This window comes from Colletes gigas, unplaced genomic scaffold (genome assembly GCF_013123115.1).
Source record: "Colletes gigas isolate AHSC1104 unplaced genomic scaffold, ASM1312311v1 Colletes_gigas_Sc00047, whole genome shotgun sequence".
NCBI lineage: Eukaryota > Metazoa > Arthropoda > Insecta > Hymenoptera > Colletidae > Colletes > Colletes gigas.
Genome location: NW_025106676.1, coordinates 1 through 23,779, shown reverse-complemented (window position 1 = coordinate 23,779; position 23,779 = coordinate 1). Strand labels below are relative to the sequence as shown.

Below are 23,779 nucleotides of genomic sequence, written 5' to 3'. Positions count from 1 at the left end.
CTTCAATCAAAAAATCTGAAAATCTCCCAAAATATGTGCCCCGGTACCCGAAATATCTCTGAATTTTTTTACATTTTTTTACTCAATAGGTCAAGCGAAATTGTACAAAAACATGATTTTCGTTTTCACCCCATTATTACCCCCACGGTCGAGATTTCAAGTTAAAAATTGGCACACAGGGTTTTTTTTGGATAAGCTATCGAATGACTATCGTTCGTTTCGTTCGTTCAATTCGGCCTTTAAAAAATAAACTAAGTATCTCTAAGAGATGCCTTCCTTTCTCTCTACCTTCCCGAGCTTGATCGGCCACGTTGAAAAGCATACATGCTGCACTCGGCGGTGAATAATCGGGTTTCAATTAATTCCCGTTGTGGCGCTGTGTGCATTAAACCTACGTTTACGTGATAGCGTAACAACCGCATCCCAACACTAGTTGCAAGTTCAGCAGTTGGTATCCCTGGTGGGTATCAGACATATAAATATGGCGGATGATCACGTATGCGCCCCATTTTTCTGGAGTGTTTTTCTTCCTCGGACTTTGGTATACGGTTATATTGAACTGGAGTTGCACGTGTTTAAATGTAAATTTAGAAATATAAGTTTTGTATTCAAATTAATTATGTGTAGTATTTGGTGTGCCACAACCACGCTCTGCTACCAACGACCACGTGCTGCGCAGATCATGCCAGTTAACAGAGGTAAATAACAATATAATATAATTTTGTTTAACATAGAAACTTCTATTAATATTAATAACAGAATTTATATTATAAACAAGAGATATTTCGGAACATTCCTAGCAAACGGCCCGTTCAACGATCGGGGTGAGTTGTACGTCATTCGATTCGTCTAATTCAGTACATTATTGATATGCATTTCATTATCTGCGGAAATTCATTATTTTTTTCATAAACTGCTTGTAAAGTTACAGTAAAAAAGTAAGATTAAGTATATTTTAACAGGTGCACAGGTAGAAACAAGTGACCATCGCTGCTATGTTCATGTTACAAATTATAAATAATTGATCTAATTTGATAATGCCACATTGTCAAATGGGAATTTGTAGAACGTGTATGCATAAAAATCATTTTTTTACGCATAGACTTTGCATGAGTCGGTCAGGTATACAGTATGTGCCGCAACAATTAACCCCCTCCATATAACCCAGACCTACTCAGACAGTACTTATAGGTAGACAGTACATGCAGCAACAGTAAAAAATGTTGCCACCCTCCTCTAACAGTGTTTACGGTTAGACAATATAATAAATTACTAATGTATTCAGTGCGTTGGTTTAACTTTTTTTTATTGTTAAATTTCATTATCATCTGAGTCTGGTATATTTTGATATTTTCCACTGAAACAAATGAAATTTCTTTTAATAAAAAATTTCTTTCCTTGCTTGGAAGATTTATAAAATACGTAATGACTGAAGTACCCAATAAAATTATCTTTTTTGCTGAAAATAGAAAATATTTATGGTATTACATGTTACATAAAGTATTAAAAAACGTGTGAAATTGCAAATACCAATCAACAATATTCAGGCAAAAAGTGTTTACTATGCCTTCACGTAGTTTCTATTGTATTCGTAGAAGCGCCTGTTTCTGGGTCTTTAAAATGTAAACTATGGTTTACGGTGAGATGTTTATACCCTTCTTTTTCCAAAATGTTGTAGGCTTTCCAACAATCTGAGATAATTGTAGTTCTAGGCAACACCCACTGTTTAATTATTAAAAGAAGGGATCCTGTGTCCCTACTTTCAATAGGGACCAGAAATATTTTCCCACTTTCGCTTTCTATTCCTCCGAAAACCCACTGTCCTTCCACACGATGACCTCTATGATATTATCTTCGGCCGAATTTAGACTCGTCATTTTTTACCTTCTTGGCGTTTGTTTATTTTGATTCCTGAACGGGAGTTGGAGGGCCAGGGGGTCAAGGGGTAATATTTAAGGGCTCATAGGGTCACAACAGTGCCTCTTACACTCAAATATGCTTAAATGTGGTAGTCTAGAATAAGGCGCACTGTTAGAATGCCAGGAGTTTTCCTGGCCTAACGGGGTCCGGATTACGAGGGAAAGGACTTTAGGAAAAAGTATATTAAAAATTGATGCACTTGATTTATATTTTCGCTTGGTCGCTTATCGCGGCCAAGCCGTTTATTTATTTTAAATTTTAATTTATTAGTAACAAAAAAAAGAATAGGAAAAAAAACCACCTCGACGTCAGCCAGACGTTGGGGGGGAAAAAAACCTACGGCTGCCGCTCACCCTCAGCCCTCGTTGTTTGGTCTGTAACAAGGAAAGACAAGGCTGGATTTTAATACCTTGTAACGCTTGTTGCGTTGCCCGTCTCGCTTTATTTCGCACGCTCCTGTCTGTGCTAGTCGCACTCAGGAGCGGGAATAACAGACCGTGCTCGTCGAACTGAGCGATGTCTATGTGGACTGTATATGTGAACGTTCTCGTAAACGGAGAAACGTTCGATCGCAGTGCGGAAGAAGAGATTTAATTTCTCAATTCTCCGCTTTTTTTGCGATGGTTGAAATGCCGCAGGAATGGACAACAGGTGGAGGTTGTAAGGCTCCAAATGTTGCTCAAATCCGCAGTTTCTCACCGTTCTCGTATGCGCACAAGGCGCGGTGTGGTGTAGCCCTTAACGGCGCACGAAACGTCTTACGTTTAAAGGAGCGTACACCACGGTGCTCTTTTGCGGTGCTCTGCGCACAGGGTACGTACACACTGGCGGTCAAGGAGCGTTGCTCGAGCGTGTCGGAAGCGGGAAGAATCCGGTTTTCTCCAGCTCCGACACGAGAAACGGCAAGCCCACCGGGGTATCGACCAAAGGTTACCCTGGGGGTGAAAATTCAAAACCGTGCGGACAATTCAATGTCTATCACGACCGCGTCAAATGCAGCAGTACGTGCGACAATTTGCTCTTCCACGGCCGCGAAGCTCAAGCGCTACGTGGAGAAAATCAGCCTCACACGACCGCGTCGAATGCAGCAGTCCGTGTGAAGGTCAGTACTGAGTAGGCCGTAGCCACTGGCTGAAACTGTACTTCCGACGACCGCTGAGTTCAGCGAGACGTTGGAAAGTCAGCCTCACGACCGCGTCAAATGCAGCAGTCCGTGATATAACCAGTCTCTCACGACCGCGTCAAATGCAGCAGTCCGTGGAGCCGTCAGCACTGACTGGGCCTTAGCCCTTGGCTGGGACTGGAGTTATCGACGTACGTGAAACGAGGATTTTCCTCGATTCGCTTCACGGCCGCGAAACTCAAGCGCTACGTGAAGCTGAGACGAAAACCCACAGTCTGTTTGGACTGAAATCTCGACAAACGGGAGCCGAGTTTCCTCGATTCGCCTCTCACGGCCGCGAAACACAAGCGCTACGTGAAGAATTCGGCGAGATTTATATAGTCATTTAATCGGGGCTGGAAAAATGCCTCACCGATTTAATTAATTGCGAGCAGCATTCGATTAGTCTCAACGAAAGGTTCGAGTGTTCTCAGAACCCTTTTTCGGAGAATCTGGCTTCGTCGCGGAGCGGATTCGTTCGTCGATCTGCTCGCTGCGAGGACCAGAATTCGAATCACGAAGCGAATAGACATCCGCAGTCACGGCCACGGGAGGGGTAATCACCCTCTCGCGGCGCTATCCCTGCTCTTCGATATCTATCTCTTCTCAATTTTAATATTTCGATACCCTCTCTGTTTATGGATCTTCGACGATCGATCCCAAGTATACGGTATTGGGTCGATCACGTGACTGAGAGCAAACAAACTCGTGTGTGGTTCTTCTAACCTGTATTGGTCCGTGTACCGATCTACGCATCAGAGAGTCTCTGGAATGTCGTGTACGCGAAAGCAAAAACTGTACGAGGAATTTACGGTTCTCAGTTATGGTTCACGTTAAATTAGATAATTCTCTTAACGGTTCTCAAACCCGTCAATTAACGCGATATTTAAACACGCACCATTATTGACTTTTCATCCCCCGTATCATTGGAACTTTTCATCAAGACATAATGAACTACATCATATCAAAAGTTCAGCTAATTTAACCGGGGGCCATTTTCCATAAGATCTGTGCGGGGTGCTTTCATTCAATAAATGTTTAACAAATTAGCATTTAACTACCTAGCATTTTGAACATAGTAACGACAGTCACTTGTTTCCACCTGTGAACCTGTCAAAATATACTTAACCTTACTTTTTTACTGTAATATTACGACAAGTTTATAAAAAAATAACGAATTTCCGCAGATAATAAAATGCATATCAATAATGTACTGAATTAAACGAATCGAATGACGTGTAACTCACCCCGATCGTTGACCGGGCCGTTTGCTAGGAATATACCGATATTTCTAAATTAAATATAGGTTCACTCTATACAATACTTTCGATAAATAATGAAAAAATATTTGAGAAGAAAAAGTAAAAGAATAATGCTAATACACAAAAACATACAAAACTTAATATTTAGTAGATCCTCCTTCATTTTGTGGCTTACATTTAGTGGCATACCTTACGAAGGATTGACCACATCGTTTGATCGAATAAAACTCGCATTTCCTTTCAGAACTAATCTTCCATTCTTCCATCTATAGTACGTAACTCTGTCAATGCAATAATTTTAGTACTTAATTATTCCTATTTCACCGTACGATCTAGTACAGTATCTCTTTGTATTTGCATACTGTTTCAACCGAGTAGTTGAGCCTATGTTATAGCACGAAGAAAATTAATTTGACTTTTTCATATTGGAATATTTTAATAAGAAATGTAAAATTTAATTCAATCTGACATACAAAGAGATTCGGTTTTGAAAAAAAGGAAAAACATAGGATTTGAATCTAGGACACCTCTTGAATCAGTCTGATCCATAGTTATCGCATGTGTTAAAACTCATTTCGATTGTAGCATAGATAACCTTTTACTGTTCAAGACATTTTTTATGTTTCGTTCAGCTATTTCCATTTATGCCCTGTTGATTTTGTCTATTTCCTTATCGTAGTCATGAACATATTGTAATATATTATAGGAAATTATTTTTTGCAGTCTGCGGGCTTGTGATACTGTCTTAAAAGTTCCATATTTTTGAAAACGTTTTACAACCTTCGTGGTAATACAGTGTGGTACATAACTGTAGCTCTGCTCACATTATTTAATGTTTTGGAGATTTGAGTTAGAATGCAAGAACATTAATTATATAAATTTAAAAAGTATGCTAAACAATAACTTTCATATAATATTAATTAAGTTACTTCTGCATAAAGAGTTAGGCAACTAAAATATTATGTATTAAATATAATAATAACAATGATATAGTTGTGATATGTTTTTATTTTTTAATAATCTATAGGTCCTCCTTTACTTGATTCTTTTTGTATATTTATCTCGTAGTTAATTCACAATTTGTTTTAGAAAACATTAGGTAAATTACTTTATCGCTATAATTAAGTTAACATGAAGCTACTCTCCCAATAGATTGTACTTGAGTGCAGACAAGCTACATTGTTGTCACGACAGTAGATCATTTGGGTATGTTTTATGCAGTCTTCTTGTAATATTCATTTTAAATAGGTTGTTTGCTAGATTGAGTGTTCATCCAGTCGGGTCTTACATCTTTTCGAGAAGTTTTCAATTTCTCTTTTTGCTATTTTAATTTTTAGATCTTTCCGGAAGTTCTCGTTACGGATCTACCACGAGATATTGTCAACCGTTCATAGTATCTGATATCATAGTGTTTCAATCTTTTTTATGTAGCCATTAGCTGCTGTTCCCCAAAGCTGCATGCCACATGCCCAAATGAGCTTGATAATCATTTAGTACATGAGAAGCTTGATAACTCTATATCTAGGGACATTCCAAGCTACTTTACTGTATTTTTTTGAGGTAACTATATGTTATTTACAGTTACTAGTGAGTAGATGGTTAAGGAGAGTTCTGAGCCATGGTCCCGGGGGGGGATCGAGGGTGAGGGCCCACGCGCCGTTCGGGAGAGGGGCGGGAGGCGCCCGAGGTAGGGGGTCCGTAATTATTACCGACGATCGGTAATTAGTATCAACGGTCGGTGATTATTATCACTAAAAAGTGTAATTACATAATTTATACTTGTTTAAATATCGAGTAAAAATTCGAAATTTAATTTAAATCCGAAACAATTCGTTACCCGGTTTGTTTTCGGTTACGCGACCGACCAGGAAGATTCTAGGTCGACGCGTCCGCTATTCAAAATATTAGAGGACAGAAAAACACGGTTCTCGAGGTTTTCTGCAAAGTCACGCGAACGATTAATTAACGTTCAATTTTGAAACAAGCGGTTTAAACGCCCGAGTTTAGAGAAGGTACGAAAACTCTATAATAGACAGAGACGGACGAGAGACACGGCGACAGCGCCGCGTGACGGAAGACTCTCCCCACTCACGCGCTCACTTTTGGCAGCTCGTGCTCGTCCGTCACTCGCTATCAAACCACTGCCACGAGCACTTCGGTATACGAACACGCTCAGCAGTCGCATAAACGAATAATTCGAGCAATCCGACCCGAGTCGAGTTCTTCGACTACCCTCGGAGTTGCAAAGGAATTATTCGCGAGTTATCGTATCGAGCCAGTCGGTACACGACCGAGCTCTGTAATCAGACTTTCATTTAATTCGGAATAGACTCGAAGTAATTCGAGTGCTTCCGGGGAAACGATCCATAAACAGGTGTGGGAAGAAACCCTGAGTGGAATCAATCGTTTCCCCAGGGATAGAGGGCTAAGCTCATCCCAATTTATAGGTGCGAGGTTCTTCGCGCTTTTCTTAGTGCACGACTCCATAATCCAGGTGTGGGAAGAAACCCTGAGTGGAATCATCGTGCCCTAGAGGATCGAGGTACAAACTCCTTCCTCCAATTGACTGTCAGAAACGGCTTCGAACCCACCATACAGGGGTGAATAATACCCTGGGTGGATTTGCCGTCTTCTAGTCGAAGCGGGACACATTTTTAAACCCCAGCTATCGGCGAAAGCTAGGACACGACCCAAAATCGCCAGGGAGTACGGTCCCTGCGCGTAGGACGGAGACTCCGACAAGCAACGTGGTCTCAGACCTAACCGTAAGTCGCCCTAAGGGCGCCGTTGACAAGCCTGCACCACACAGTGCCCGTACGCACTTACGAAGGCGGGGAAGGGCCGGGGACCGGCTGAATGGTTGGAGCCTTACAACCTCCCTCCGATCACCTTCTCCTGCGACAGTCATAAATTACAGTCATAAATCGCAGTCAGAAATTGCAGTCGTGAAATTAGACGAGCAGAAATCTCGTACACGACAATAATAAGCAAGCGATTCCCGATTTAACGGGAACGCTCACACATACAGTCCACAAGCTTAGCTGCGGCTGAGATCCCCGCTCCTGGGTGCGACAAGCACAGACCAGACGAGCGCGGAAGAAAGTAAGACACACAGCGTGACTCACGTTCACAGGTATTTAACGCCTATTCGTGTCTCTTTCTGTTACAGGTTTACCAAACAGGATTAACTGCAGCGGCGTCTGGCCGGGCAGACAATTCGTATTACATAATTTCTGTTTCCAAAAGTTTACCAATAAACGGCTTAGTCGAGTCATTCGACTAAGCGAAAATTAAATTGAAAATCTGTATTCTTTTCCCGACGTTCCTTCCCTCACGATCCGGACCGCCGTTAGGCGAGGTTTTTTCAAACCTACTCCCCCTAACAATACTCTCACTTAATTGTAATAAAAGATTAAATATATCACTTTTTTTAAAATTGCAAAAAGACATCTAATTTCTTTCCCCCCTTTTACCGACATCTGACAATTATCTCTTTCTGATAATTACCAACCATTGATACTAATTACCGACCATTGATAATAAGTACCGACCGTTGATACTAATTACCGACCCCCCCCCCGGCCCCCGCGTGGGCCCTTCCCCATTCCCCCCTCGCACTCGATTCCCTCCCTTCCCAAACCCCCCTCTGGGACCATGGCTCAGAACTCAGTGACCGAACAATGACCAATATTTTGTGTGTTAATATTCTAATATAATGTAATTGTCTCTTAAGAAGAACGAATGAAAGGTAAGTAATAACGATAAGGAAATGATGATAATATTACTTACAATTTATACCAAAATTCGTTCAGTTGGCGGCACCCTTGTATCAATTGATTTCCCAAAATAACACCTTTCACTGCATAGAGAAACATACACAATTTCGCAATAAAATGTACTCGTGACTTATGCACGCCATATCGCGAGAAATGTAGTAATTCATATTTGTAGAATCCGATAGATAACGTTTCACGACGACGGCGACGACGATACTACCAAACGAGTGTGCAGCACATAAAAAGATGCAACGATGCATCAAGGGAAGCGAGGTGGTGCATAGTGCGGGAGAGGAATTTTTATGTCACGTGTTCTTCTGCGAAAAGTGCAACTTTTGCAAAAGCGTTTTAGATTACCTTGAACACGTCCAAACGTGCAAATTCTATGACATTACATTCACGAGACGATTCGACCGGAATCACGTGTATCATGGGAAGCGGGTGGTGCATAGTGGGGGGGGGGAGGAATTTGTTATGTCACGTGCTCTTCTTTTGCGAAAAGTGCAATGTTTGCAAATACCTTTTATATTACCATGAACACGTGCAAAAATGCAACCTCAGCAGAACGTATAACATTGACGAGCATTATGGGCGTAGGGAAAGAAATTAGATGCCTTTTTTGATGATTTAAAATATGATATATTTATTAAAGCAACAAATGATTATAAAACATTACTTTTATGGATCCATGAATTGTGCGAGTTATTGAGTCCTAGTCATTTTACGTACACACCATTCCCCTTCTTACGTAATACTTTTTCAACCAGATACACGTCGAAATTAGCAACGCGTTGTAACTCGTGTTCGTAGAATCCTCCGGCAATTGGTTTTTCATAAACATCTTTCAGCAGATACGTTGCGGGACTAGTTTTCTGTACCTCGGCGATTGTAAATATTTCAGTGCTCCAATTCGGTGTGTAACCTTTTTCAAAAATTGTCTTAAATTTGCTCACACGTACCGCATCTCCCACTTTGAATCGTGCGGGAGCGGCAATCTTTACATGATTATACACCGTTGTTAAGAGCTTAGCGGCGTTTGTTGGTGTAACGTCAATTGGTCGCATACCAATAGTTCGATGCTTTCGCGCGTTGTACTTTGATACGAGATGTTGAATCGAGTCGATCCATTTGTAATTTCCATTAAGGGTAAACATTTTCCACATGTTGTTTTTGAGCGTACGATTAAACCGCTCAACGACTGATGCTTTCATCACTGAATACGTTGAATAATGATTTATGTTGTATTTTGACAAAAGTTTTTGCACATTTGCGTTGTAAAATTCCTTTCCTTTGTCGGTCTGCAAATTTTTCGGATACCTTCCGCCGTCTCGGATTATCTTCCCGATCGCAGTAGAAACCTCAGTTCCATTCTTGGTTTTGAGGGGTATAGCCCACGCATGCTTACTCAGCACATCGATAACAGTGAGTATGTAATGGAAGCCTCTGTTATACCGCGTGTAAGGACGCATCTCGACCACGTCCGCTTGCCATAGATCGTCGTATCCATGTACTATGACGCGTCTTCGGGGAAAATGTCTTCTCGCCGGAGCATGCAATTCTTCCACAAGACGCCGTTTCTCAATACTGGGGGTTTTCTTTTTCTCAGCCATGTATGACTCGCCACTGATGCCAAGACTTGACGTACACGTCTTATTAAACATCAAATCGACCTTCAAACGCCCCCAACGTCTCGACGTCACAACTTCTCGACGTCACAACGTCCCCAACGTCCCCAACGTCCCAACGTCCCCAACGTCCCAACGTCCCCAACGTCCCCAACGTCCCAACGTCCCCCCACGTTCCAACGTCCCAACGTCCCAACGCCCCCAACGTCCCCCACGTTCCAACGTCCCAACGTCCCAACATCCAGCTATTGATGTATTTGATTTCGGAATTCGATAATACCCCTCTCCAATTGATTCAGCTGGTCTTTCAAGCTCTGAACGTAATCTTGAAATATGATCATCTTCTTGTCGAATTCATCTTGTCGATTTTTTATAATTGTCATGTTTTCTTGCAAGTACAGCTTGTTGATAGCATCGCCATCCTCTACAGGTGGTGCTACCCGTCGAATCTTGCGCGACTTTGCATCGTAATTGGCACCAGCAATACAAAGAGCATTGTCACGTACATAATTTCTGACTACTCCATTCCAGCGATAGTATGATTCCACTGTTCCAAACGATGACCCAAACTTGTTGATTGGCATTTTGATATCGATTGACAGCATCGTCAAAAGTGCAGGCTAATTTATAATGAGTTCTGCCTCGCGAAGCTCCTCGATAATCGATAACATCTCATTGTTATGTGCATTGTGACCGGCTTGACGCGAAGCCTCGAGCAGTCGAAGCCGATCTACGAGTTCGTTGGGATCGTTCCAATGAACATAATCAATCTTGTTGCTAGTTAATCTCATGGAGCTTGGTATGCCCTTTCCAACTTTTTTATCTTTCAATAATGGCTTGATTACATAGTTATACTTGTATCCTTTATTGCCTAATGTTTTACCATACGAATCATGTTTGTACTTATGCGCACTCGTGGTCAGCAGTATGTCCCTATATTTGCGTTCATCAGCCTCAGTATAAATGTTGTCATCTGGAATTTTCTTAAATATCAATTCATAAAGGCCGGGCGTACCAGAATATCGTATGCCATCGATAATTATGTTATCGGCATTGTCCACGTCAACACGTTTATTACCAAGCATCGGTCCATCACTGTCGAGATAAACACCGTACACATGATCCATACCATCCTTCACATCACCGCGTAATACAGGCGCGATGTATTTTTGCGAATGTCAACAAAAATTGGAAAAGGTCTATTAAATCGCGTTATAAACACACTTCCGATTGAATTACATACCCCTCCCAGCTTCATCAAGAGTGTGGTCCGGGAGACTTTCGAGAAACGCTTGGCGCGAGGCGATCAAGGTATAAATCCGCTGGATGTCGCGTGCAGCGAGCATGATAGGGCGTATTCACAAAATAACGATCTCGGAAAACGACACGCGGCCGACAACATCCTAGCAGCGAAAGCGCGAGAACGCATTACCGCGAGAGATTCCAGTCTCGGGGAAAAGGCTGCCGCTACAACCGTTTGGGCGGCTATGAAGGCTAAGACAAAATTCGGTATGGGTTTGAAAAAGAAAAAGAAGAGTGGTTCGAAGAAACGAATACTTCCAATGGCAAAACGTGGCGGTATCCTACCGATTTTACCATTATTGGGGGTTCTCGGCTCATTGGTCGGAGGGGCGGCAGGAGTCGCGAAGGCTGTGAACGATAAGAAGGCAATGCAGCGTCAGCTGGAAGAAATGAAACGTCACAATCTCGCCATGGAAGGTCATGGACTTTATCTCGCGCCGTACAAACGCGGGCGGGGAGTCTCAAAGAGAAAAAAAAACGTCAAAATTAAAATGCCTGAAGGCGTAACCACCAACATACAACTACAGCAACTCGCAAAGCGCATGCGTATTCCATATTTCAGAGGTATTTTTATGCGCAATACTTTACCAACAGATGGGGTACGCAGGAACGAGAGCGGAATCGTAAATTTGGATACTGTTGAAGGACCAGGTACTCATTGGGTGGCGTACGCAAAACGGGGAACATGTTCCATATATTTTGATAGTTTTGGCAATCTTCAGCCGCCGAGGGAACTGATACAATATTTGAAGAATAGCGTAATCGAGTATAATCACATGCCTTATCAGCGCTATAATCAAAGCAATTGTGGACAGCTATGTTTACAGTTTCTGCAGTCGGTTGACAATCAATTTAAGGGCAGTCATTGCTCACCTTAACTCCAGTATCCGTTTGAACATGTCGCTGACGTTAACGCTCACCGGTCAAAATAGCATTCTCGCAGTAAGCTATTTTCCAGCCATCGATTTGAGCAATGGTGATTACGAGCTCGGTCTTATGGACTTTGAGACTTATTACACTATACCGAATATAAATTTGTCGAATAATAAATTTTACTACGATAACGATGATAAGGAAATCATTATTCCCGAGGGATCTTATGAGCTGGACGACATTCGCATGTATTTGCAACGATCGCTTTCACAGGGTAATGAAGGGAACCCCCCCCATGATGCTTAGAGCCAACAACAATACGATGAAGAGCGAAATCAAGTGTGATTACAGCATAAATTTTACCAAACCCAATACTATCGGCTCGTTGCTGGGGTTTTCGACGAATCGGGTGCTACAACCGCGGAAATGGCACGAATCGGATGCACCAATCAATATAATGAACGTAAATATTATTCGCATTGAATGCAACGTGACGGCTGGTGCTTACAGCAATAACAAGTGCGTGCACACGATACATGAGTTTTCGCCTACCGTTCCACCTGGATATAAGATATCGGAAAGACCAGCACAGATCATTTACCTCCCAATCACTGCGCGAAGCATTTCGGATTTAACGATTCGCGTTGCGGATCAAGACGGTCAATTGCTCGATTTTCGAGGGGAACAGATCACCGTTCGACTGCATGTACGGAGACAACGGCTGTAGTAGGAGATGCTTGTGCTGAACGAAGCGGAGCAGGTGAAACAGACAACACGTGAAAACAAAGAGAAGACAATTCAATCGTCGGCGCACCTCACTGTATCGAATATTGACTGTCTAAAACCATCAGGCGAGAAGGCAATTCGATCACCCGCGAAACTCACCGCATCGAATATTGAATTTCTGAAATCGTTGGGTTTTGTTGTACGAAATGGCTAATATCTTAAACATTGGAGGCAAACCGATCTTTGACGACAGCATCGTCAAGATGGAGACTCATACGTACAACCCATACGCCAACACAACGTTTGGACACAGCGATGAGATACGAATACCTATACAACAGCAGGATTTATGCACGTTGCCAAGCGAGAGCTTTCTATACGTTGAAGGAAGATTCACAGTAAGGAAGCCAAACAAGGAGTTGGAAGCATATCTCGGAAATAATTGTGTTGCGTTTATGTTTGATGAAATTCGATATGAACTCAATGGTGTGGAGATCGATCGTAACAGAAACGTTGGAATAACAAGTACCATCAAAACCTTCGTGTCCTCAACATTTGATAAATCGTTAATTTTACGGAATGCAGGATGGGTCACACAGTCAAACATACCGACAGGTTACTTTAACTTTTGCGTACCGCTAAACATGTTGTTGGGTTTTTGCGAAGATTACAAGCGTATAGTAATCAATGCTCGTCATGAGCTCATTCTTATACGCGCTCGCAGCGATAACAACAGCGTCGTTGCAAATTCCGCGCTGGAGCCAGAGATCGAATTACTAAAGATACAGTGGCGAATGCCTCGCATTATACTGAACGATACGAATAAACTATCGATGTTGCGGATTTTGGAAAACGGGCAATACCTAAGCATGAGTTTTCGTTCGTGGGACCTGTACGAGTACCCATTATTGCAAAGTACAACTAAACATTCGTGGGCCGTTAAAACTGCAACTCAGCTGGAGAAACCGCGATACGTAATTTTTGCGCTGCAGACTGGTCGAAAGAACATCATGTCTCAAGATGCGAGCAACTTCGATGCATGTAACTTGACCAACGTGAAACTTTATCTAAACTCTGACTTTTATCCATACGATGACTTGAATCTCGATTTTGATAAAAACAGATATGCTATTCTTTTTGATATGTATGCACGTTTTCGTAAAGCTTATTACGGATACGACTGTTACGAAACGCATTGCAGCAGAGACAACTTTTCGTTGCATGGACCGTTCGTAGTAATCGATTGCTCGCGACAGAACGAATCAATCAAGAGCGCAACCGTAGATGTGCGAATAGAATTTGATTGTAAAGAAAACGTACCAACAAATACTACTGCGTATTGTCTTATTTTGCATGATCGCGTCGCCGAGTACTGTCCACTGTCCAACGTTGTGCGCAGAATCACATAAATTGCAGCATCAGCAATATCTGTAATATTTAAGAGCTGGGCACATCATATTGCGGTATAGTTTCAAAGATATTGTCGCGATGGTACCAACGTTTGTTGACATACAAGGATTCTTCCACAACGACAGCTTTGTGATAAAGGAAGTTGCTGTGCTGAGAAAAGGAAACATTCTCGCACACTATATATTTCAAGGACCATTTACTTGGAGTGCGTTGTCTGTAGCCGGTAAATCCCAGGCTGCTTGGGTGACGAAGAACGTCCATGGGTTGTCATGGAATGAGGATGGTTTCGTTCCACACCACGAGGCAAAAGAATTGATTACAGCGGCAGTTGTGGGTGACGATCCAAGTACTCTCGTGTATGTGAAAGGATCCCAAAAACGAGACTGGTTGGCAGATTTGGTGGAGGAACATGCGCCAATCGAGACCATGGATGCTGTGTATGAAGATATCGGTCGTTTAGAACAACTTGATAGTGATAATACATTTCGATGCAGCATCCATGAAAAGGATTGTTTTTTCCAAAAAAAAAGAAAGAGTTGCGCATTACAAAATGTATTCAAATTATATAATTGGTGGTTAAAAAATCAGAAATAAATGTATTTTTTTAAAGCAATTTACATCATTAAAAAGAGATCTAATTTCTTTCCCCTCCTTCGTAGCAATTTTATAAAATTATGAACTTTCAGAATACATCTTAAATTTTTTTTCTTTTTTAAACGTTTTTTTTGTAAGCTTCGAAAACAATTTATACAAGTTAATTAGCAATACGATGTTTGGTAAAACTATGGAAAATGTATGCAATCATGCCGATAAATATTGCTTTGAAAGTAGAGCAGAGAAACATAGATTTCAAAAAAGACATCTAATTTCTTTCCCCCTCCTTCGTAGCAATTTTATAAAATTATGAACTTTCGGAATACATCTTACGAATCTTTTTTAACGTTTTGCAAGCTTCAAAAAAATTTATATAAGTTAATGAAATGAGATGTGTGATGAGGGATGGGGGATATGTGGTGTGGTGACATTGATCATAGTACCATGTATGTAAATTATTTTTTTATTGCATAATATATATTAATAATTACATATTATAATTGGACGTACAGGTATTTGTATAGGTGGGGTATTTAATGCCGCTGTTACGCATGTTATGCAATTCTCAAAACTGGCCCTCGAATACGTCGGCTGTGGCATAGCCTACAGGTGGCCAGGGCATGGGCCCGTGCATATCCCGCCACTAGCATATGCACGGACCCTCGCCGATACTCCGCTGCTTCCTGTGGCGGAAGTGCGTAAAAGCACCCCCCGCAGATTCTGACTCCCTCATCCGTTGGAAACACATTCCTCCTCGCAAGCATGTACACTGTCTGATCAGGTGGTATACATCAGTAGGCAGCACCGCCTCCGCATATGTGCTGCTGCCGATGTTTCTATCATCGTAGGTGATGATTCCGGCTGTGGGATGAGAATGTTCATATTAGAATATTATGTTTTGAGGTTGTTAAAATATGGTACGGACTATTTTGATAAAAAATAAATTCTATCTGCTTACATACCAAGGTCCCACCTATCTGCAACCATTTTTTTCACTTTTTTTGTGTTTGTTAAAATAGGTGCGAGTTGTCGCTCTCACCCTTTAACGTTGAGTCCGAATTACGAGGGAGTGGGAATGTGTGGGAAAGTGAATCGGTACACTGTAAATTTCTTTCGCCTAGTCTGGTCGACTAGGCCGTTTATTTAAAAAATGTTTGATATTTAATAAAAAAAAACAAGATTAAATAAAACAAAAAGTGAAGAAATTTATAATTTTAAAATCGCCAGGAAAAACCGAGCCCGTTAGCGGGCTCGTAAAAAACCTGGCCGTGGTCTCTGGCCACTACGGCTCTCGTCTCGGTCGTCTGCAACAAAAAGAGACCGAAATTCGGCTGTAAATACTTGACAACGCTCGTCGCGTTGTCTGACTCGCTTCAATCCACGCGCTCCTTACTCTGTTTATGGTAAACAGGATGCGGGATTCTTACACAGCGTTAAGCAGCTGTATTAGTGGACTGTATTATTGAACGTTTCTCGTGTGATCGAGAAACGTTCGATTGCAGTATGGGAAGGCGAGATTCTAATCTCGATTTTTTCTGGACTGCAAAGTTTGATTATTGCAGGAGTGGACAACGGGCGGAGGTTGTAAGGCTCCGAATATTGTCTGCTCCGCGGTACTTCACCGTCTCCTGGTCCGTACGGGACCGGTGTGATGCAGTCCCTTAACTGCGCTAGAAGCGTCTATGTGTTAAGGTTCTTACACCACGGTGCCCTTTGAGCGTCGTTCTACGCCTAGTGTCCGTACACACTGGCGATCCACAAACCACGCTCGAGCAGGTCGAAGTCGGCTGGGAGTCCACCCAGGGAATACGCCAAAAGGCCCCTATGTGGGTGTGATCCCAAGCACTGACTTGACCTTGGAGGACGACGATTCCACCCAGGGTATATGCCACGAAGGCCCCTATAGGTGGGTGTTAGCACCGTGCAACAATCAATGGAGGATCGAGAAACTCTCTCGGTACCTCCTGCACGACCGCTTATGAAAACGGTACGTGTTTCTTTTGCACTTGCGTTTCGGAAACCACGTTCGTGCAGGTCGAAACCAGCTGGGAGCTCACCCAGGGTATATGCCACTAAGGCCCCTATGGGGGTGTTATCCTAAGCTCAGATTCGACCCTGGAACGGCGATCCCACCCAGGGTATTTCGCTACAAAGGCGCCCTATAGGTGGGTTTTTATCACCGTGCAACTGTGGTTTTAGTACACGACCGCTGATTACAGCGATACGTGTTTCCTACGCAACGGTGGCGATAATCAAACACTATTCGAGTGTTAATTGATTATATTCAGCCACCGATTGTTTCTTGGACAATTGCTCAAGGTTTGAGAAAATTCTACGCAACGGTGGCGAGAATCAAACACTATTCGAGTGTTAATTAGATTATTTTCAGCCACCGATTGCCTTTGTAAAATTACTCAGGTTTAGAGACAATTTTCCGTGTCCAAGTGGTTCGTTCACCGCAGAGATCGAGCTAAACGCACGAAACCGTGAGGTACGAAATTCGACTTGGCAAAATTCTTTCGAATTCGCAGCAGTCTTGCTATCGTTCCGTGTCGGTTCCGTGGTGCAACGATACAATTAGACGAATCTAACAGATCGTATATAGCGATCACGGTATTAGACAAAGTCGGCTCTAGAGGTCCGAACTCGTCGAGAACCAGAAAGCGAGTGATCGTAGAGACAGACCCTCTTGTGCGCGTTCGATAGAGGGGAGATTGTCTGTCTCGTATTAATCTTGTATCCTCTCTGTTATTTCGGCGTAGTAACAACTGTTCTCATGGAACCGTTACTGGGCCGATCGCGTGACTATGATTGAAGGTAAATTTGGATTTTTTCTACACGGTATTGCTCCCGAAGCAGGTTACGACGCAGAGAAGGCTCTGGAATGTCGCGAACACTGAGGACAACACCGTATAAGAAATGTCCCCTTTTTTCTATAGTGTTAGTTTTCGAAGGGGTTCAATAACTCAACTTACTCACATCTCCAATAACGATATGTATCATCTAGCAATATATTTCAATAAACAAAAACCTTACTTCTCCAATACGCACGCTCTTACACAGCGCACGCAACAACCTAACCTCTCTCACGTTCTAGCCCGCCTTACCGGCGCTGCCGTCGCACATACCCACATCTATATTCATCGCATAGATTTACTCTTATAATCTAACACACTTCCTTAAATCTATGCTTCAAAAACATCTAAATACGTTTAAACTACTCTTAGAGCTTGCCTTAGGGTTTCAAACTTATTTCTTCCTAAGGCTTTAGTCAGAATGTCTGCAATATTATTTTCTGACTCAACTTTAACAATTTCTATAATTCCCTTTTCATAACACTCATTGACAAAATGATAATGTACTTCAATGTATTTCGAATTTTTTGTTAAATTTCCAAACTTAGCAATAGCAATAGCACCAGAATTATCTTCTTAAATTTTCACAGGTTTGTTTGGTTTTAATTTAAAGTCTTCAAGCAGGTTTAAGATCACTCTGATCTCGCTGACTGAATCTGGCAAAGCTACATATTCGGCTGCAGTAGAGGATTTCGTTACACTTCCTTGCTTTCGCGATTTCCAATAGATTACATTTCCAAACACTCTAACTATATATCCTGTTGTAGACCTTCTATCAATTTTATCACCTGCCCAATCAGCATCAACAAAACAGTCAATGGTATCTACTTCTAAATTTCTTTGATAAGTTAACTTTAAGTCTCTTGTTAAATATAGATATTTCAATATTCTCAATGCGTATTTATAGTGCGATTCATCGTAACAGTTCTGAAATCGACTCAAATAATTTACACTATAACTAACATCTAATCTCGTATTTGCACTTATGTACAATAACGCTCCAATCAAATTTCTGTAATCCAAATCATTTGATGCTGACTGTGCTGGCTGTAAACTTAAAGTTTGTTCCATTGGTGTACTATACAATTTCGACTCAATAATGTTATACTTCCTAGCTAGTGACTCTATATAATCTTTCTGGTTTAACGTCATTTTAGATTTCTCGCGATCATAGTCGATGTTTATTCCTAGATACGTTTTGACTTCTCCTAGATTTTTCATACGGAATTTTTCAGATAGTTTGTTTATTATTTCATTCAGTCTCTCTATATTTCTCCCGCATATCAACAAGTCATCAACAAATAGGATTAAATAACTTGTATCATTTTTTCCGTTTTTTATATATAGACAGTAGTCATTCTCACTTCTTGCAAAACCTAATTTTCTCATATAATTATCAAAACATTCATACCACGCCTTTGGGCTCTCTCTCAAACCGTACAATGCTTTCCTTAATTTGCATGCTCTCCCGGTGTTATCCGCATATCCCAAAGGTTGTTTCACAAATACTTCTGATTTTACCTGGCCATTCAAAAATGCTGTTTCAACATCTAATTGTATGATTGTTAACTTATTTTGGCAACAGTATGACAATACTAATTTCAACGTCTGTACTCTAGCCACTGGCGAGTATAAATCTTCAAGTACTTCAGACTGCTGAAAACCTCTTACTACGAGTCTTGCTTTCTTCCTATTATTGGATTTATTGGTAAACACCCATTTTAGGTCTAATAATCTTACGTTTTCTGATTTTTCGACTAACTTCCACGTTTCATTCTTAATTAAACAGTTCATCTCATTATCCATTGCCTCTTTCCATAAATCATATTCATCACTTTTTAATGCTTCATCATAACTTGATGGACTATCTGCACTTACTACATTTACATAAATGCATCTCGTATTTACTAAGCTAGCACTATAAAATTCAGGTCTTTTCTTTTTTCTCTCCGATCGTCTTAAATTCAGGTTTTTATTAGATTCTATACTCAACTTCCTTTGTTCTTTTCTACTTGTATTTTTTCCCACTTCTTGTCTCTCATTTGTATCTTCCTTTTCGATTTTTGACTCTTTTATGAATACGTCCGATTCCGAGTTCTGACTTCCTAAACTACATTGATCATCATTATCATCACAACTTCCGTTATCATCGCCACTAAATCCGACTAAATTTTGGCAATCTTCAACTATTTCTACATGTCTTACTACAGTGATCTTACCATTCATTAAAACTCTGTATCCAACATTTTCATAGCCTAGCAAGATTCCTATATCCGCTTTTCTGTCCCACTTCGAGTTTCTTTTTCCTTCGGGTACCCTCACAAAAACTTTACTACCAAATAATTTTAAATTACTTAAATTTGGTCGCTTGCAAAAGAATATCTCAAACGGTGTTTTATTTTCAACAGTGCTTTTTGTGAACGTTCTATTTTTCAAATAAGTTGCTGTTTTTACAACTTCTGGCCAGTATTTTCGACTTACATTTGCATCATGTAATAAACATCTTGCAGAGTTCATAATCGTTCTGTTAAATTTTTCAGCCACACCATTTAGTTCATGTACGTATGGTGGGCATGGTTCAATTAGGATTCCCTTCTCATTTGCTAAATCATAGATATATTTATTCAAATACTCCTTACCATTATCACATCTGAATTTCTTTATCTTTTTACCAGTTAAATTTTCAACTTGGTTTATATAATTTTTAACACAGTCATGTTAGAATCTAAGGGTTCTAACCGGGGTCCGGATGAGGGAAAGTTCAGGGAAAGTCAAGTTGACACAAGTGATTTGTATTTTTTCGCTTGTCGCGCAGCGACAAGCCGTTTATTTTATAAAAGTTAAAAATAAATAGAAAAATACAAAAATAAAAAAATTGAAAATAAATATATTTTTTAGTGGTCGGGCCGGGTTGCCCTATGGGCGTTGCCCTGGCTGCGCTGCTGGCCCTTGATTCCTGTAACAAAGGATCGACCAGAATTAAATACGTGATTGCACGTATCGTAAACACGCTCGTCAGCTGTTCGCCTCGCTCTCCTCGCGACTATCGTCGCGCTTGGAGGGGGGAGATCAGCTGTCGTTAAGCGTAAGCAAGTGGACTGTATTTTATTGTTGCTCGCGAATCGTTATTAATTAAAACGATCGACGAGACTTTTGCCCTGAACAGATGAGACTGGACTCGATTCCGTCGGGGGCTCTGTGATGCCACGGACGGGTCACCAAATGGAGGTTGTAAGGCTCCAAGTGAGTGGGTCCCGTGAGCACGTTCACCGTGTGGGTGACGTATAAACGTCGCGCGAGGCGTGTTTTTCCTGCTACACTTTATATCTACTGTGCAGCGACCGTTAATATCGGGGACTGCACAGTAAGCGAATTTACACAGAAAAACCTCGGGCTGGTCCAACCGCACTATAAAGCCTACCCGGCGACCGTATTCACGGGGACCGTATGTGGTAGGCGGCGTGACGGAAGGGAGGCGCTTTGAACCCGAACTCCGCCGTTGAGTGTACGGTCGACTCGTACACTGACGGGTTTTCGGAGAGGGTTCGCAGTGGCCTTTACACGGTAAACACTCCACGAGGCGGTACCGAACTATCGGTAGGACCTTTGGGAGGCTCCGAAGCCGTATAGCTTTAAAGGGATTCTAGGTGCGTGCACCCTGAGTCCCTTACGTCGCGGTCGCGGCAACGACTGCAACGTACAATCAACCTCTCGCGTCCGCGGTCACGTCACGCGCTGCGTGCACTAGACCACTTCCTTCGCTTAAAGTGATTGTTCTTTTTTGAAATCTCAAATCGCAGCAACGATGAGAATTCTTTTACAGAAAGTCCAAATTTATTTCTTGCCGAGAAGCTTTTTGCTTGCTCGGCGGAGCGCGTACTTTGAGGAGCGAGATCGTCTGGGATCCGCTCCCGTTGGCAGTCGGCTCGTGAATAATTTCCAAAATCGTCGAGCATCGACAGACGAAGACTCGGTCGCGCCTCGTCGTCGCGACGTGGCGCTGTCGAATCTGATTGTCGATCTCTTTTCAATAAACGATACGGTTCTCTCTCTCGATGCTGACGTCACTATGCCGTTTAAATGGCGTTTGAAGCGAATCTTCGCGTGAGGTCAGCGTACAAAACACGTAAACGGCCGCGGTTTTAAACTGTCTGTACGCCGAACGAACTCGGCGACAGCCTAACCTTCCGGAATGTCACGTACACAAACGGATACGGGACTCGCGGCCGAGAAATAATATTTCACGGACGAACGCGAATTTAAATAGTTTTCAACATATTTAAACAGTCATGTACTTCCATTTTTGATTTAATTGTATAAACAACAGCTAATTTACTATAATCATCAACCAAACTTAGAAAATATTTTGAACCATCATAACCTACAGTTGTTTGTGGCCCATTTAAATCTGAATGAACAATTTCCAAGATTTCACTTGCTCTTGTTCTGTTATTTCTAAATGATAAATTGTGCATTTTGTTTCTTATACAAGTGCCACATCTTAAATAAGTTGACTCTATCTCATCTGGTAAACCATCTACTAAATTATTTTTGCACATATGCTCTAAATATTTGAAATTTATATGGCCTAGCATCCTATGTAATCTTTCCTTTTGGGTCATTCTATTACTAACTTCTGTGTTATAACTTCTCTTTTCATCTATGTAACTCCTCATTTTATACAGCCCATTTTCTTTATAAGCAATTGCAATTAAATTTTCAACTTTATCATAAATTTTCGCTGTTTGGTCAATCGAGATAATCTTATTCTTATCGGTTACTTTTGCAAAGCTAATTAAATTTTTGTCCATGTCTTCTACATAGAACACATTAGACATCATAACTTCAACTTTTGTTCCTTCAACAATAAAATGTGTACTGACTTTACCAACTTTAGTACCTTTTAGAATTCTACCATCACCAACCTTAACGTTAATAGGACTTTTCAAAATCATAGATTCACTATAGTACAAGTCGTTATTTATAATATGATCTGAACACCCGCTATCTAATATCCAATCTATTCTATTTGTATTATTACAATTATAACTTCTAATATTACCCTCAACATACTCATCACTCGCATACTCCTTTCTCACACACTCATCACTCACAATTTGAGTCACAAAAGAGCCTTTCACTTGACACTGATCATTGTAACTATATCTTGCGTCGTGCTCTTCATTATTTCGCTGCTGAAAGCCTCTACCTCTGTTATAGAATCCTCGTTGTGTGTAGCCTCTGCTATAGAATCCTCGTTGTGCGTAGCCTCTGCTACCGCGCCCTCGCGTCAGCTGCTGCTGCTGCTGTTGAAATGTCCGTTGACCTTGCGCACCTCCTTGCCTGTATGCTCCAGCCCCATTCGGTCCACTTCTTCCAAACCCTTTGCGCCATGGATTTCTGCAGTCTTTTATGAAGTGTCCTGGCTTATCACAGCCATAGCAGACATTTGGTTTATTTTCCACTTTGAACACACTAGCTTGTCTCTTATTTAAATCATTTCTATCTTTCGTTTCCCACATTGATATTTTCCGTTTTAGAAATTCACAATTTCTATCTTCAAGTTTCATTGCATCAACCAAATCACCAATGTAGCTCATAGTGTCCGATAGTGTTCCTAACATGTAGTTTAATTTCTCCTTTTCACCTACCGTACCGCCTGCATTTTTCAATTCATTAATCGTCTTCTCGAAATCTGTAAAGAATGTGCTCGAATCTTCATAGTTCTTAAGCCTCATTTTATCCAGCTTATTCCTTATGCATATATGCAGTGCTGTTGACTCCTTCAAGTACAGCTGATCAAATTTCTTTATTATTCCATAAGCTGTTTCTTCCTCACCAACAAACTCCAGCTGATCGTTATTTATACTACAATAGATGTAATTCATTGCCTTTATCTCCATTTCTTCCCACTTGTCTGAGTCTTCTGTGGCTATTCTTTCTCGACGTGCTGCTTCATCACATTTCTTCCATCTTAAGTATAATAATAGTCTCTTCTTCCATAAACTGTAATCTTTGCCATTGAAGACTGGTATCTTAACTTCTTCTTGTTTTGACACTTTCCTCTTTTCCACTGGTTCAGCTTTCCCTTTCAAAAATCACTTACTTAATTTTTACTTACCACGTGCTTTTCCTCTTATCCTTGTGCATCGACTATTTGCACTTACTTATTTTATATAATTTTTTCCCTTCTCTCATCTTTAATACTTGTGGCATTATTATTTACTTATATTTTTCCCACTGCACCTTTATTTATTTAATGGCAAGCACTTTT

At 41.2% G+C, this 23,779-nt stretch overlaps 1 protein-coding gene across 1 annotated transcript; it reads left to right on the top strand.

Annotated features, from left to right (window-relative positions):
* Nucleotides 1-12,852: 12,852 nt before the first annotated feature.
* On the top strand, nt 12,853-14,055 carry LOC122403218. Its single transcript, XM_043406589.1, has one exon. The coding sequence runs from the start codon at nt 12,853-12,855 to the stop codon at nt 14,053-14,055; it is 1,203 nt and encodes a 400-aa protein (XP_043262524.1).
* Nucleotides 14,056-23,779: the final 9,724 nt, after the last annotated feature.